Raw genomic sequence first — 18,190 nt, forward strand, 5'->3', positions numbered from 1 at the left:
ACTTCATACATAGAACTGTAATCTAACTGGATGTCTAAACAGACTGCTGCCTACTCTTTTACCAGTCACTGAGTTTCACACAATAAAGGTGGCCATCTGTTCAAACCATGTCCAAATAAGGCAAACACCAAGCTGTAACTAATCCAGGTGTTTCTGTACCTCACTTCCATTTTCTGTATGTCACTTTACTTTTTCTGTCCGTAAATTCTCTCCAACCACTCAGCAGCACTGGAGTCTCTCTGAATCTATTCTGGTTCAGGGTGCTGCCCGATTTATGAATCATTCATTGTGCAATTAACTTGATTAAATTTAACTTGTCTAAAGTTTTTCTTTTAACACAAGGAACCCCACCATCATATCCCTTCTTATTCATGTTACTTCCCTATGTTAGCCAACCGCTTAACAGTGAAAATGATAATGTAGAAGAACCCATAATGGCAGGACAACCTGAAGGCTGAAAGAAAGAGCTCAGAGTAGTGGATCAATGCAACAAGCCAAAAATGAAAGTTGATCACTTATTGTGATATAATAGTATAAACAAAGGTTTAAAACCTGAGGAAGCACCAACTCCCCCCAGCCCCATTTTTCTCCACTGTACACTGCATGACTTGAGGGTGAGGTGGATCGTCATGAATGTGGGGATTGTCTCACTGCTGAGGGGGCCCGAAATGAAAGGTTCTGGCAGTGTTATAAACTCAACGGTCAGGGAAGGGTGAGGGGGAAGGACTAGGAATTGAAAAGTAGCTAGTACTAAGTCAGACTAAGGAAGGTGTCGTTGAGGTTTCCAACTCCTTCCTCCACAAAAAGGCCTTGGCAGAGGTGCCTGAAGAGGACCTCAGCCAAAGACCTCAGATAAAGAGATCGAGGAATGAAGGTGTCTGGGCTAGGAATGCAAATAGGCATAAGAGCATGATCAGCCAGGGAGGTTTGACCCCTTCATTACAACTTCACTTAGACTGTAATGCATTGGCTGTGCATCAAGTCTACTATGGGGAGGGCAGCTTCCCGCCATGAGGCCACCAGGTAAAGCCTTTGTCATTGCCTATGGTGACGACTGAAAAATCACATGGGGTTTCAGCCTGGAGCCAGACTCCTCAAAATTCATAATTCCATTTCCTTCCAGTCCTTCCTTACTCAGCAAACAGAAGATAGACAATGTTAGCAGAAGGTGCTCAAATCAAGAAGTGAAACAAAAATGGCTATTGTTGAGTTAGTTTTGTGCAGTGTTTCCACTATTCTGGTAAAAATGATCACAAATGAATGTACAAGTACAAAATATAAATTGTTTAAGTTTGGTGATTCCCAATAGCAAAGACATGGAATCAATGTAAATGCCCATCAATGATAAACTAGAACAAGAAAATGTGGTACATATACACCAGCATGGAATACTATGCAGCCATAAAAAGGAATGAGATCATGTCCTTTGCAGGGACACAGATGGAGTTGGAAGCCATTATCTTCAGCAAACTAACACAGGAACAGAAAACCAAATACCACGTGTTCTCACTTATAAGCGGTACCTGAATCATCATAACACATGGACACATTGAGGGGAACATCACACACTGGAGCCTGTTGGAGGGGGGTGGTGGAGGAAGGGAGGGCATCAGGAAGAATAGTTAATTGATGCTGGGCTTAATACCTATGTGATGGGATGATCTGTGCAGCAAAGCACCATGGCACATGTTTACCTATGTAACAAACCTGCGTATCCTGCACATGCACCCCGAACTTAAAATAAAAGTTGAAGACAAAAAAAAAAAAAATTGGTGATTCCACACGAGTTAGATGTTCTTACATTTGCATTTAAAACTAGTAAAATGCATGCCATTGCATGAAGAAAAATAGTAAAATTCATGCCAATAAATCAAAATTTACATTTATTTACACTGATGGCACTAAATAGAAAACACAAATCACTTTGACGAGATGAGAAAGACCACAGAAGGAAAAGCTTTATACTTTAGTGCCTTTCTGGTCCATTTTCCTACGTTCTGAATAAGGAGTCGACATTTTCATTTGGAACTGGGCCCCACAATTTATATAGCTGGCCTTGGAAGGTCTGCATTTTTTAAATGTTGTCAATCTATTTTATGACTACAAAACACAAAAACACAATTTCCTCATATGCTTACAAAGCCCCCATCTTGAACAGATAAATATTCTCTCCTATTTTATTACAAATTTTCTGGCACATTTTAGCCTTTATATCTCTGAAACTTATTTTGGCATATAATTTGACAGTATAGTTTTTTTAAATTTAGATATAATTTTACTTATAAAATTAAATGTAGGCTTCCTATGAAAATTAAATTTTTCTTACCACATTCCATCATCAAAATAAAGTATTTTCAGTATCATCACATTTAAAGTATCTGTACTTTAACTAAATGCTTGTTAAAATACCACAAAATAAAAAGACTTTAAAAAACTGTTCAATCAATAAAGTTCCCCTGAAACTGCTGAATCATTCTGCCATGTGAAAATTGTGCTCCACAGGAGCTTTTCCAATTATTCTTTTTGTTTTTACCTATTTTCTCTATTTTCTGAGATGGCAGAGTCAATAAAGATCAAGTGCCCAGCAAGCTTACAGGGCATGACCGAGGATAATGTTCAGTCCTAAGCAAACAAAAACCTTAGACATTCTCATCTTATACAACTTTCACACACCCAAAATACAACAGAACAAAAATGCCAGACACAGTTATCAATCTATCAACCAAGAAAAGTTAACATTCGTAACAGAAAAGCACATGAAGGAATAAACAGATTTCCATGTTGCCAAAATAGGATAAAGAAGAATATATTGCTACTGAGAATACTTCTGAGAAAGAAGACAAATTTAATCCTGATCCTTAATGGTTAGAAAGAGGCCGAGATCATTAACCCTTTTAGAGAAATCCCAAAAGAATATCTGGACAAGCGACAATATGATGTGAAAAACGATGTGTGATTCATAGAGAATGATAAAAGCTAAGAGGGTAGAACTTACTATATTTAACTAGAGAAAATATTTCATAGCTGAAAGTCCACCTGTTTCCCATAGCCTACCAAACACAAATATTTTATAGTTGTGCTAACAATTTCGTTTGACCCAAATGAAATAAGAGTTTGCTTTTTATTTTAAATAGCAAAGAGGAAATTCCACAAAAGGTGATATGCCCAGAAGTATACTTTGCTAAGAGTAACTGGAAGAAAAGCTTGCTGGTATTTCCAGGGCAGAGTAATTGACAGTAATTTTGCCCTGGAGACACCTTGGAGACTAATGGCTGATGCCAGTGACCTTTAAACCTTCTACCTATGCCATATGGCCTGCTCCTTTAGAACAGGTTAAAATGAAGGCCCACTGGCTGGGCGCAGTGGCTCACGACTGTAATCCCAGCACTTTGAGAGGCCAAGGCAGGCAGATTACTTGAGGTCAGGAGTCTGGCCAACACGGTGAAACCCCATCTCTACTAAAAATACAAAAAACAGCCAGGCGTGGTGGCAGGTGCTTGTAGTCCCAGCTGCTTAGGAGGCTGAGGCAAGAGAATCGCTTGAACCCAGGAAGTGAAAGTTGCAGTGAGCCAAGATTGCGCCATTGCACTCCAGCCTGGGCAACAGAGGGAGACTCTGCCTTAAAAAAAAAAAAATCAAGGCCCACCACAAACCTGTTTCCCTTCCCTGATTCCTACTGGTAAGGGATGTTTTTAAAAAACAACAACAAAAAGCAAAAATGGAAAACAACGCCCACACACAGGAGACTTAAATCCATTGGCTAAATTTCTTGAAAGTTAGAATCCCCAAATTACAAAGTCTTATGAAACTCGAAGGAAAAGTGGCAATGTCACCAACACATCCTGTAACCAACATACAGGACTTCCCATTTGAAAGTGACTAAAAGAAAACAAGTTCTATTCCCTTGTCCTGCAGCCAGCAGCAATTTCATAAAGTACAAGCCTCAATAACCTGGTCATGCGAGGAGAAAAACTGCACAGGATGGTGCCCTATGGCATCAAAGAGTGGGCGCTGAAGTATTACGGGCAGCGGCTAAATACCACTGTGGTCCAAAAGCACTTATTTCTCATTGCTACTGAGAGAAAATGAGAGGCAGAACATTGTTTGACGCTTCTGGCGTGGAAACTTTCCTAGTTGATCAGGTACCATGCACACATTTAGGGTTTACATCTGGAAATGTGCCTGCAGTACTGCATATGTGAAATAGGCAAAATTAGATCCAGCAAAAATTTAAAAAGAAAACACCACAAAAAGATCTACTGTATAGCAAAAGTCAGCAAATTCCACCTTTCAAATACAACTCTGACCTCCAAAACTAGGTCTCAGCTGCTGAACAAATAGATTCTGCCCTCTCTTCCTCTTCACCCCCAAAAACAAATGGCTTTGAACTGTTTTGTCTAGCTAAGCTCAAGTGTAATGTAAAATAAAAATAAAAGGCATCTTTTTAGCTAATGATCTAGACACACCGTCAAATGGCACAATAGAGAACAAAATATATGTTGCATAACTGGAAAATAAGCTAAAAAAGAAAATACTAAATTGGAGACACTTTAACCATCATTGTATATTCAATATTATAAATGCTTATCTTAAATGCCTAACAACTAATAAGCTTATGTTGATGTGTTTACACTGAGACCACTTGCTTTGAGTTCTCACTTATCGCACCGTGGCTTCATTTGTTTGCAGGAACCATGAAGTGAAATCCACCACCATTCAAAAATGGGTTCACAAACCACTTCAATAAAATTAAGTTTTACTTTATATATGAAAAGGTTATAGAGGTAATAAAATATTTTAGCTTAAAAATATTTTAAATTGTATCTTTGTTTACTTGTTAGGGTCTGTCTAGTACATGATATTCAACAAATATTTTTGAATGAATGAATGAATTCATCATAAATAATGTATTTTTACAAATAGGGTGGTGTATATTTTATATTTGGACAGAAGACTTTCTAAATTCTATTTGTTTGTTCTCTGGGCTTTCCTCCTTAAGCAAAATAAACCATCAGATTCACAAAGAACCAAAATGAGACAGCTAGAGTAACAAGAACAACAGTCACGGGTATATCTATTCCTGAGGCCCTAGATTGCTCCCCATGAGGAAAAGTTCACTTAATATAGCATCTGCCACAGTCTCTAGCATAGAATAGTTGGCTATTGGCAGTAATGATCATGGTAATGGTAGTGCTGATGGTCAAAGGAGTAGAAGTCATAGCAGCTACTATTCATATTACTAACTGCATATCAACTCCCGATGACAATCAAAATGCAAATAATACATGTTGACTTCAATTTAAAACAGAAAGCACCAAAATTTTCTCCATGGTCAATTAAAAGTTAAATTGGGATAAGCTAAAACCCAAGTCCCCCAACTAGTCCAGTGTTTAATTCAGCCCTGGTACAAACATGCCAGGATCTGAAACTAATACACATAGCCTTTAACTTCTTCAGTTTCTAGTATTGCACCGGAATATTTAATTGAATGATAATTAGAACTGCCAGTGGGGGCCTATATTCATTTCTATTTATCCTTTGTCTTAAAGAATAAACCTAAAGTCCCACTGCCCTTAGAGTTGATACTATACAGCTTTAGCATTTCAGCATTTTCTAACTCAATGGTATAAAATCCTAGCTATATAACACAATCACCTGTGAGCTTTCTATAAATATAGAAAGCCAGCCTTCATATCAGACATTCTGAATCAGAATAAGACACAGTACCTGCTCTGGAAAAAGACAGCCTAGTAGGGGAAACAGAAAAAAAAATCACAGGGACCTCAAATACTCAAATATCAGAAATAGGCTATAAAACAAAGATGCTTGCCATGTTTAAAGATATAAATGCTAAGCTTGAACATTTCAGCAGGGAATAGAAATGATAAAAAAAAAAGAGACCCTGTAGATATAAAGAAAAACCAGGCATTCTAAAACAGAAAAATGCCATAACTGAAATTAGGATATCAATGAATGAGCTTAACAGCACATCAATACAGCAAAATAAAGAACTAGTGACAGAAGAAACTATTTGGAATAAAGCATGGAGAGACAAAAGACAGAAAACACAGAAGACAGGATAAGTAAAATAAAAAATGTAGAAAAAAAGGTAAATGAAGAAAGAATGGGGCACGGGCAAAATCTACAGAGGCAATGACTAAGCAGTTTCCAAAATTGATGGAAAAACTCAACCTACAGATTCAAGAAACCTGGTAATTCCCAAGCAGAATAAACAAGCCCATCAAAATAAGCAGAATAAGCAGGATCATAAAAATAAAACAAAAGGTAAAAGAAAAATCTTAAAAGAATCCAGAGAAATAAACAACAGTCACCCTCAAATGTAACAAGAACAATAACATAAGCTACAAAAAAGTTAAATGAAATCTTTAGTGCATGAGGAAAACTTAGTGCATGAGGAAACTTGTGGGAATAATGGGTATGTTCATCATCTTGAGTGTGGTGAAGGCTTCATGAGCATTTATTAAGTATTGCAGCCCTTGGTACATCAATTACATCTCCACAAAGCAGTTTTTAACAGAAAACATGGGATGCAATAAAGCAGTACTTAAAAGCAAAATTTATAATCCTAGAAATACATGTCAAGAATATTTGACATCAGCCAGGTGCAGTGGCTCATGCCTGTAATCCCAACACCTTGGGAGGCCAAGGTAGGGCAGACTGCTTGAGCCCAGGAATTCAAGACCAGCTTGGGCAACATGGCGAAACCCCATCTCTACAAAAAATACAAAAATTAGCTGGGCATGGTAGCTCGCGCCTGCAGTCCCTGCCACTAGGATGGCTAGGGTGGGAGGGTCGTTTGAGCCTGGGAGGTCGAGGCTGCAGTGAGCCATGAGTGCACCACTGCACTCCAGCCTGGGCAACAGAGCAAGACCCTGTCTCAAAAAAAAAAAAAAAAAAAAGGAATATTTGCCATGTTCTGAATGTTCTAATGACAGTGGGCTCATTAACTAGAGCAGGAAACCCAAAAAGGGCAAAGATTTTGTTCTGTATAGGAGAATGACAGTGGGCGGTGAATGGCTGAAAACAAAGATGATGAGCTTTGATTTAGACAAGTTAAAATCCCTTTTAGAATGTTGGATATAAGCCGAGGCAGGTGGGTCACAAGGTCAAGAGTTCAAGACCAGCCTGGCCAAGATGGTGAAACCCTGTCTCTACTAAAAATACAAAAATTAGCCAGGCGCGGTGGCGGGCACCTGTAATCCCAGCTGCTCAGAAGGCTGAGGCAGAGAATTGCTTGAACTCTGAGGCAGAGGTTGCAGTGAGCCAAGATCGTGCCACTGCATTCCAGCCTGGACAACAGAGTGAGACTGCAACTCAAAAAAAAAAAAAAAAAGAATGTTAGATATTCAGGGCTAATATCTGAGGGGAAAAAAAATCAAGGTTGAAAGCATTTCTGCATCCCCTAGAATGCACAGGACAATGCTGGTCATACAAGTAAAAGTTCTTTTAACCAACATCCATTTAACCAACCAACATGCTCCATTCCTTCTATAATGCATACCCATGCCCGGAATATTTGTTGATGACAGACAACTCTCCAATATGTTCATGCACTTCTATTCTCACCAGTAGAGCTATACGCTTAACAAGTCAAATTGTGTATGTTCCCAAATCACTGTGCCGGTTACCCTTATCATTATAATTATTTAACTTAATTTAATATTACATAAATGAATGAAAATTAAGTGAGAAAAGACAGCATTTTTCCAAAGAAGCCAAGTTGAATATTGTAGAATCACTCAATAAAGGCAAAAAATAAATATAATATTCCAACAAATGTGAAAATTGGATTATAAAATATTGGAAATAAAAACCTCAAATGTAAAACCCCACACTCAGATGGTTTCACATCTTTAAATGTTTGCTTCACTTTAAAGAAATGAAACTGGAAGGACAAAGCACACTGTGGCCCCTCACAGAAGCAAAGACCTTGGCCCAACAACAAAATATTGATGAGTGAATTTATATGTGTTAAGTTAAAATGGCTGCAGTATGTATGTATCTTTTATTATTACTATTCCCTAATTTAAGTGCAGCCAACTGGTAGTTTCAACTATATCACCTAAGCAGGCTTCTACTGTAGTTTTCTGAACTCCATTGATGTTTCTAAATTTTATTCCAGTTCTACAATCTAGATGGAGTGATATAATGCTGTTTCTTGCTACAAAGTAAATGCACATCGTTCTAACTGAAAAGATGGAAGAATCGGTACTCCAAAGTCTCCAAATACAGCAGCACGTTCGATTTTATGATGTCATGCTGTGAAACAGACTTTGTTAGCAGCCTGTTGGCTGAAACAGGTATATTTCTTTGCCATTACCCTTATTGAAGGGGCTTGAATAAAGGAGTTCCTACTCCACAGAAAAAAGATAAAGAGTGCATGTTAAGAACTGTCAGCACTGAGTCTTATTTGCCCAGTTTATGCAAAAGAGAATGCTGACTTCCAAGAGATCCTGAAACATAAACACAAAAATAATTGAATCTTCAGAACATAAGTTCTGAAGGAAAGTGCTTAAAAGTGAAAAATAGAATTCAATGTATAAAAAATGACATGATCAAACAAGGCAGAGCATTTATTTATTTCTGGCCCACAAACCAGCAGATCTACTTGTCTACTCCAGAAGTTTTGAATGTTAGAGACCCGTAGGATAAAAGGGAAAATGAAGATTGGCCCAATGCCGCTTTAATTATACTATAACGCAACTAAAGAACCCATGTGAGAGTTACGCTCTTTTTCCACATCTACATCAAAATACATGTACAGCCATACAAAAGTCACCATGGCTTTAGATACAAACCACACACACACACACAAACACAAAGATGGAGAAATATACACCCACCACGATGGCAGATCACTCTTTTTAATGCTAAGGGCACTACAGAGACAGAGTAAAAAATTCACAAATAAGCTATAAAGAATGAGAGAAAGGAGTGAGGCGCTACACGGCAGAGACAATCCATTTTTCAGAACTTCAGGAAATGTAAATATTCCAAGGACTCTCAGATAAGAATTAAGTGTGGGGCCTGGAATCAAGATAAAAACTAAAAGAAGAGATTGTTTGGCTTCTGAGGCTGTAAACATTGCTTATACAGGCAAATATTGAGGGCTGAATTTGAGGTTGGAGATGAAGCCAGTATGTCTGCGGTCCAGACTGTATTGTTGTTTTAAGTGGTATAAAGAAAATGTCTGGGTGTTTTTTCCAGTTTGTGCTAAAGATCTGAAAATAATGAAACATTTGTCCATTAAAACAAGAAACTCTTAGAACAGACGTACCCTGTGAGTCATTCTGATTGACCAGACTGAGAATACAAAACAAAAAACAATGACTAAAAAAACCCATTCAGCTAGGTATTTCAAGATACTACATAAATAATTTTTACTCAGTACCCTATCACAGGAGATCAGGCAGGACTCAATAGGTATTTGCTGAAAGCAAGAGCCTGGAAAGAGAGCAGGAAATATACTTGAAAGATGTGGCCCTCTATAGCAAACATTCAGCAGATGGGGTCTTTACTACCCAACTATCCGACTATCCCCATCCACTGAGTTGCAAAAGTCATCATAATAAGAAATATTTACTGATAAAAAGACTTCCATAAAATTAGCACTTGCCCAAATCTCTCTCTCTCTCTTCAATATCAGCAGCTATCTCTGCCCATTATGGTAATCCCTTTGGTCAGTCTTTCAGTGAATGCTGATTATATAAATATTAGCCAGTGTAATTCAAATACAAAACTAATTGAAATTGCAATTCTTACAAAAGAGGGACTTCCCAAAGTTGATAAAAGGGATGTCAGAGAGCCATTTAAATCACATGCAAATCCATTAAACATTTGAAAATCTGGGAGAGTCAGGACTTTCACAACGAAGAGAAAAATAATGTAAACAACACAACAATGATGCACTCTTTATAATCAAGCTATAAAAGTCAAATAAAGGAATTTTTATCATGCTATCATATTTTATCAGAAAAACAATACCAAAAATAAAGTTTATGTGACTCATTCTTTGTTCTAAAAAATTAGTACATAGTTGTAATATAATCTAAAAATTGTTAAATTTTTCTCTAAAAACAACTTCATAAATTTTAGTTTCATTTTCCCAGGTGAGTCCTAATCAAAAGTTCTCTTTCTTATTTATAATAGAAGTTAGGTACTGGTTTTAGGGAGATGCACATTAAGCAGTTATTTTCATTGTCAGTTGACCAACTCTTATGGTACTTGGTGAGTTGAAAGAGATCTTAGAAATTTCCTGGGAAAGAGAGAAAAGTAAAGAATTAAATATGATGTCAATGACTTTAACTGAGTCTTTGACGTTATATTTAAGTCAAACAAAACAAAAAAAGCATTACAAAAAACCAAAACAATAATGCCACTGACAAAATTATTACAATGAAATGGAAGCTACGATAGGCATTACAGGAAAGTTCTTAAAACAACTGAGGATGTCAGATACTGAGTGTCTACGCAACAACATTACTAGTTTATTTTCATAAAAGGTTATAGCAAGGGCATCTCTCAAAACATGCCTGGCCAGCAAAGGCAGGCTGCAATTTACGGCAGGACAAATTTATCAGTGAGGGATTACCTAAAAACAAAAGTCTAGTAGACTTCACAGGTGTACGTTATTATCATATATCCTGATGCAGCCTACTCCTTGGATATTTCCCTAAGCTCATCCTTAGTTAGGGGAGCAGTTAGTATTTGAGATGGAAAGAAACTGGTTGGTTCCTTGATGAAATCACTGACCTGGGCCAACAAGTTGAAACTTTTGGAACCAGCCTTCCTTGAGACATCTTGTTATATGAGATATTAACTTGTTTTGCTGCATAATCATTTTTATTTGGGTTTTCTGTTATTATTTGCAGCTAAAATCATCCTCACTTATACACATATCACACATATTTCAAAGGTACAAAAGCCTTAAAGAAAATCACAACTTAGTTGTAGAGGGAAAATTAATGTTTGAAAAAAATCAAGACTGTTTTTGCTTAAAATAAAATGTACACTATTTTTAGACATACTATAAGAATTTTAAGAATATGCTCCAGTAGTCATAAATATAAAGCATTTAAGACTTATATTAAAGTTAAGAATACCTCACGGGAACACCATGAGTTGGAACATTTAAGAGTTGAAAGAGATCTTAGAAATTTCCTGGGAAAGAGAGAAAGTAAAGAATTAAATATAACGTCAATGACTTTTGCTGAGTCTTTGATGTTATATTTAAGTCAAACAAAACAAAAAAAGCATTACACAAAACCAAAACAATAATGCCACTGACAAAATTATTACAATGAAATGGAAGCTACGATAGGCATTACAGGAAAGTTCTTAAAACAACTGAGGATGTCAAACATGAGAAAATAAAGAAATAGGGCCGAAGGTATAGTACTCAGATTCTAGGTGTGGAGCAAGGTGCTAGGAGAAAATTCGAGTAATTACACAGCATCAATCAATAAATAAAACAGAACGGAACAAGTTGCAAGAGTGGAAAGTCATCTCTTTCATGACCACTTGAAAGTCTACTTCTAGGCCATGGGAACATGAGCTTCCTCCTGTTACAGAAGTGAAGGCTTTAAGTAAGGAGCCCTAGAGCAGATACACCTCAAGGAGCCTTTACATGCATGAACTGCTCTGAGTTTGAAAAACACTTTCACATACATTACCTCATTTTATTTCTATCACAATCCTTCAGCCAGGAAAGAAATATTATTAATCCCATTTTATAGATGAAATAAAGGCCCCAATTTAGTAGACTGTTTTAAATAGTATTACAAGCTGAAACAAACATTATAAACTTAAAATTATAAGAGCTTTAAGAAGAATATGTTCAAGTAATCATACAAATAAACTTTTTTTTCAAAATTACAATTCACTTACCCTCAAAGGTATCTTTTAAAAGAAAATCTACTGTTCCTGTCATAACTTACGCACACTTTCCAGCCATTACAAAGATGGCTTTAACCAAAAGTCATTCAAATTGACAGCTGAAAATTATATGCCTCCAGAGACACCAAATAGAGATAATGAATGCAGCAGATTTTCAGTTCAACTAAAGGCCAAATTTTCCCTTCTCCACAATTTCTAATTAAAAACTCTGCAATGATCTTCTAGGGCATTGGGGGGGGATATTGAGTCCTCATTTGTCACATCTCCCTGGGAAGGGAGGGAACTTCCCTAGGAATAAAAAGTAGAAACACTCCTAGTTTTTTCCCACCCCTTCACTGACAACTCTCCAGGGAATGCCTTTGCTTATTGGTTACTCTGAAGCCAAGCTCACGTGGCTCAGCCCTTTCAGGGCCAGCTGGTTATGAGCTAACACAGCATATGAGCTAACACATATCCTGTTAGAGGAGCTCCTTCGTGTCCTGTTATAGGAACAGCCTCTGCCTCCGTGGGGAAGGTCTCCAGTTGTCCAGCTATGCCAGTGACAAGGTCAGTATGTCTCCTTAATTCAGAGGTGTAGTATTAACAAGTTCACTTGGCTACAGATCTAAAGTCATGTTCTGCCATCAGTTTTCTCAGTAGTAAAGTTAACACGCTAATCTCCAATTATCTTTTGTCTCATTTCTCAGTTGGCTACACAGTTGGAAGGAAAACGTGAAGATGTCCTTTACTGGTCCCTAAAGCTAGAAGCAAGGATAGGGGGTAAAAACAAAAAAGAAACCAGAGAGAGAAGAGTGCTTTTTCCTCCCCGATCTCATTATTTTTTTGAAGCACCTGTATTAAGAATCTACACACATAGTTAATAAGATGGTTCTGTCATATCAAACACCACTAATTGTCAAGTCACAGTATCAACATGACTACACAAGCTCGGGAAAGGTTAAGAGGCCAAAACACGGAAGATCTAATGATGGAAACTATACAAATATGGGAAAACAAAAATGAATAGTTTTTGCCTCCAGGAACAAGATCAGAATTTGATACAGCCTCTAGTTAGATTAGATGACCTCATGTTTTAAGGACTCTGGTAGATTTAAAACTCTGATTTTCAATTTTTTTGGAGTCAGAGTCTCACTCTGTTGCCCAGGTTGGAGTGCAGTGGCGCAGTTTCGGCTCACTGCAACCTCTGCCTCCCAGGTTCAAGTGATTCTCCTGCCTCAGCCTCCTGAGTAGCTGGGACTACAGGCGCACACCACCACGCCCAGCTAATTTTTTTTTAATTTTTAGTAGAGACGGGGTTTCACCGTGTTAGCAACGATGGTCTCGATCTCCTGACCTCGTGATTCGCTCGTCTCAGCCTCCCAAAATGCTGGGATTACAGGCATGAGCCACCACACCCAACCTAAAATTCTGATTTCTATCCAAAAATCTGCCTGTAGGTTGCGTGGATTACTTCACATGTAATATTTTCTTTTAGTGGCTCTAAGCAAAGTGCAGCTTCAGAAACAAATCAATGAATAAACATGAACCTCTTATTCTTCATCTATAAAAATGAAGATATTACCCTCTACTGCTCAGAGTTTTTGAAGGGATTGAATCAGGTAATATATGGAAAAAGTTCACCAAAACTCGGAATACACATTTTAATTTGTTTCCTTTTTCTATGGCATGAAGCTAGTATCTTTTGCCACTAGATGGCAATGCTGCACCAGTAGGTCAAAAATGGGCCACACTGCACCAAGGAAAGTCTAGATCTTATTTAACTGCTAAAAGTTTCCTGTAAAAAATTAAATTTCAAGCTGTTTTCCTGGCATCTGATGAGGTGACAGAAAAAAATTTCGACATTTAAAAGACGAAGACATTCAAAAGAAACCAAAGTGCTAATGGTGCTCTTATTTTTCATTTTTAAATCCTAATTCATTAAGAATGTGGATGATCTTTGAAAAGGGCATTGTACAAGGTAAGATATATGATGATAGCTAATAAAAATGACCATTTACCTCTGACCCCAAACTGAGAGAAACGATCTCATCCTCAAAAGCAGAATGTGTGTCAATATGAGCGGGAATTCCTGAGATGGAAAACAGGACAACACGTCACTTCATTTTTCCTTTTAGTAGATTTAAGATGGCTGTAAATATAGCCTTATGCTATTATGGTGACAATATTGCTTGGTAATCAGGAAGGTACTATAATTTTGGTTAAAAGGAAGCATTTAGGGTGAATGTGACTAAAATATATTAAAATAAATATAAACTAAAAATATCTTAACTTCAAGTTAAAGTGCCATTGGGGTTTGATCTAAAATTAAGGCTCAGGAATCACTGATTAACTAGGACACTTAACCCAATTCCAGCCCAAGAGGAAAATGTGAAAGACAAATACAAAAGTCATTTTTACCCTCAAACACTGGATTCCCAAGTACTTGCAGAACAAAAGCAATAACCAGGTATAAAGACTAGGCATATCAATAATTACGATATGGACTTCTCCACCGATCTGTCAATTTACATTAATTGCGCACCTCTTAAGTAAAAGAAATGTTGCTACGCAGTGAGGGTATACAAAGCCACTAAGAGGGTCCCTGTCCTCAAAGAGCTTACCAGCCAAGGGAAAGGCAGCTAGGTAAGAAAGGTAAAGAAGAAATGCCCTGGCTGACTGGTTAATCTGGGGTCAAGCTCACTTGGCTCAGCCCTTCCCTCTCATTTTCAGAGCCCACTGGTTTGTAGAAGCTAACGCATGCTCCTTCCCGTTTCATCCTATAGGCCTCTGCATCTTTAAGAGTGGCCCCAGCCTCTGTGCTCTACAGGAGCGGCCTCTGCTTCAGCTCCAGTTGTCTTGCTGTGCCAGGGACAAGGTCAGCATGTCTCTCTAATTCAGAGGTGCAGTAGTCACAAATCCACTTGGCTACAAATCTAAAGCCATCAATTTTCATTGTAATAAATGTAGAAAAGAAAACAAAACTCCATAACTCCTGCCTTAATAAAACTCTTACAATGAAAGAGGTCTTAAGTGTGGGTGGGGTCCTAATCTTCCAAGTGGAAGCTCTCTCTCCATGCACATGCACACACAGAGAAAAGGACATGTGAGGACATTGAGAGAAGGTGGCCGATGACAAGCCAAGAAGGGAGCCCTCACCAGGAACCCAATCAACCGGCACCTTGATCTTGAACTTCCAGCCTCTACACTGTGAAAACAAATTTCTGTTGTTTAAGCCAAAAAAAGTAAAAAATAAAATCCTTAAAATCATTTGATTACTGTAAATATCAGATGAAGATGCTGCTAACAAGTATAAGAAATCAATAACTAGGAAGAGAAAGATCATCCAACCAAGTAACCTTTGTCTATCTATAAATTATTTGGTTTCTTCCATTACACGTCTCCTGTTTTTTATTTCACACGTCTCCTATGTTTTCCAGACCAATGTCTTCCCTCTCTAAAGGAAATGTTGAAAGGGAAACAAAAAAAATCACAAACTGATTTGTGTCAGTGTGTTTACACTTTAAAATGCAAGTTCCTCAAGGGATTAAAGTGTAGATTTGCAAGGATTGAAGTCAACACAAGTAACAAACATAAGCAAGGTAATCTGACACTTAATTTAAGCTTAAAAATAATATGTTTGCTCGGCTGCGAACAGTGGCTCACGCCTGTAATCCCAGCACTTTGGGAGGCTGAAGCGGGTGGATCACCTGAGGTCAGGAGTTTGAGACTAGCCTGGCCAACATGGTGAAACCCCATCTCTACAAAAATACAAAAATTAGCTGGGCGTGTTGGTGGGCACCTGTAATCCCAGCTACTTGGGAAGCTGAGGCAAGAGAACCACTTGAACCCTGGAGGCAGAGGTTGCAGTGAGCCGAGACCATACCACTGCACTCCAGCATGAGCAACAAGAGCGAAACTCCATCTCAAAAAAAATAATAATAATAATAATAATATATTTGCTCTTAGAGAATTACATCATCTACTCAGTTCCAAAATATGTGACTAAAATGTTTAAACAAGAAATACTCACCTTGCCCAGGTTCATACTGATTTATGGTCATTTGATCAGGTTTATGTTTAATGTAACCTTCCCTCAACCATTTCTCCAAAAAGCTGTCACAAATGTCAGGAAGACCTAAAGTTAGTAATCATGAAGATAAAACATTAAAATAGTTACTTTGCTTGTTTTACTTAAGAATTTTAAAAGTCACTGTGATAAAAATCACTGAGCTTTTAATTTAGCAGTCAGGTCCATTAATATAATAAACCCACAAGCAAAACAAAATTTAAAAATAAAAAAAAATTAAGAATCTTTTAAAGTTATTTAATTGATTTTTTTAGATAAAAAGTTTAAAAGAACAATTCTCACAACAATTTTGGTATTTTATAAAACAGCAATAAAATTATAAAAATACACCATATATTGAAATTGTCCACTTTTTTTATTTTAAATTATATTTTAAATTATACCATTTATTTTAAATTTAATTATTTTAAGTTATTTCCCTTAAAAAAACACACCTTCCAAAGTGGAACTAACTTACTTTTATTGGAGTCATAAATGTTGTTTCATGATGGAAGAAAAGCATTAAGTAAGACCAAAGTCATTAAAATAAAGATAAATTTAACTCCAACCAAGAATTACATCAATTATATCAAAGGATTAAAAGCCAGAATATACAGTAAATTCTTAATCAATTAGACACTTCCTTGGAAAAAAACTGGCAAAGAATATAAAAAGGAATTCACAGGAAAGGAAATACAAATGACCAACCTTATCAGTAATCAAGAAATTATAAATTTAAAAGCTTTACAACACACGTTGTTGGGGCAGGGGGAAATGGGTACACATTTGGTGAGAACATGCTGGTACAGCTGTTTTAGGAGGCAATTTGCCAGTATCGATTAACAATTTTTTTTTTTTGAGACGGAGTCTCGCTCTGTCGCCCAGGCTTGCGTGCAGTGCCGCGATCTCGGCTCACTGCAAGCTCTGCCTCTCGGGTTCATGCCATTGTCCTGCCTCAGCCTCCCGAGCAGCTGGGACTACAGGCGCCCGCCACCATGTCCGGCTAATTTTTTGATCGATTAACATTTTTTTAGTGAACATAAACTTCAACATGACAATTCTACTTCTTAGTAGCCTCCCTTGAGAAACTCTTGCACAGTGCATAAAGAGGCATGTACGAAGATATTCACAGCAGCATTATTTATGAAAGCTAAAAACCAGAAACAACCTAAATAGCTATCAATAGGGAACTATTTGAATAAGCTATTATGGATCATTTAGTAAAATGAAAATCTGTATAAGATTTCCAAGACATATAGTGGAGGGAAAAGAACAAGTTGGGTTAATACATGTAATATATGGAATATATAATATATGCAATACCATACAATACTACATTTATTAACAACTGGATACTTTTATTGGTGTACATATTTTAATGTAAACTCATTTTTTAAAGGACTGGAAAAGTATATACTAAACTGTTAATAGTATGTACTTCTGAGAAGCAGTATGGGAATAAGGATAATAATGATGAACTTCAGCTCTATGCAGTTTGAAATTTTTTTACAACAAAACTATACAATTTATCTAGTTAAAGTGTTTTAAATCAACTGTTTGAAAAGTTTACCTACAAATGACAAACGAAACATAATCCCCCAACTATAATATTCTACTACTATATTAAATTTTTTGAGGCAGACTTTATTATGTATTAGCAATTACTTACCTCCAGGTAATGGTTTATCTTTATCTACATTGTTGTTCTCATAGTGGAACTCATAACCAAAATGCTTTACTCTTCTGTGTTTTAAGGATTTTTGAGCTGTGTGAAGAGAACAAAGTAAATAATTAAGAAGGAAAAGAATTATATTCCTTTGCATATTTCAGTCAACTTTTTGAGTAAGGATTAGTTTAGTAATGGCAACTTCTGTTAATTGGTAAATTATAGTCTTTAACAAAATTAACCATTTTGCCTTATATTTGTTGTTACTTCAAGTCTAAAATTGTAACAAACTCTTCAAGAGTTTCACCCAATCAATCTGAAAACTAAACATGTACACTACCATTCACAACATTGCCAATGAGCCGGAAAGAGTCAGAAAAACTCCAATTTGCAAATATCTCCAGGAAGCTCTCACTATATTATAACAGTATGGTACTGAACTGCTAATTCCTCAAGGGAAACTTGCCTTAAGATGGGAGGGAATGAATAAAATAAGTGAAAAGGCTTATAAAAGCTATATAAATGTCGGATAATATTAATCAGTTTGGAGTTAAAATTTGATA

The 18,190-nt window shown here is 36.8% G+C and overlaps 1 protein-coding gene across 2 annotated transcripts in view; it reads right to left on the minus strand.

Moving 5' to 3' along the window:
* ALKBH8 (alkB homolog 8, tRNA methyltransferase) overlaps positions 1 to 18,190 on the minus strand; it is a 66,867-nt gene that overhangs the window by 37,013 nt on the left and 11,664 nt on the right. For both annotated transcript variants that reach the window (XM_025356717.1, XM_025356716.1), the window contains exons 5-7: positions 17,631 to 17,726; positions 15,926 to 16,030; positions 13,914 to 13,984 (exon numbers count right to left, since the gene is read on the minus strand). In XM_025356717.1, the coding sequence (XP_025212502.1) occupies positions 13,914 to 13,984; positions 15,926 to 16,030; positions 17,631 to 17,726 (272 nt within the window). The remainder of the gene's footprint in view (positions 1 to 13,913; positions 13,985 to 15,925; positions 16,031 to 17,630; positions 17,727 to 18,190) is intronic.

This window comes from Theropithecus gelada, chromosome 14 (assembly GCF_003255815.1).
Source record: "Theropithecus gelada isolate Dixy chromosome 14, Tgel_1.0, whole genome shotgun sequence".
Taxonomy (NCBI): Eukaryota; Metazoa; Chordata; class Mammalia; order Primates; family Cercopithecidae; genus Theropithecus; species Theropithecus gelada.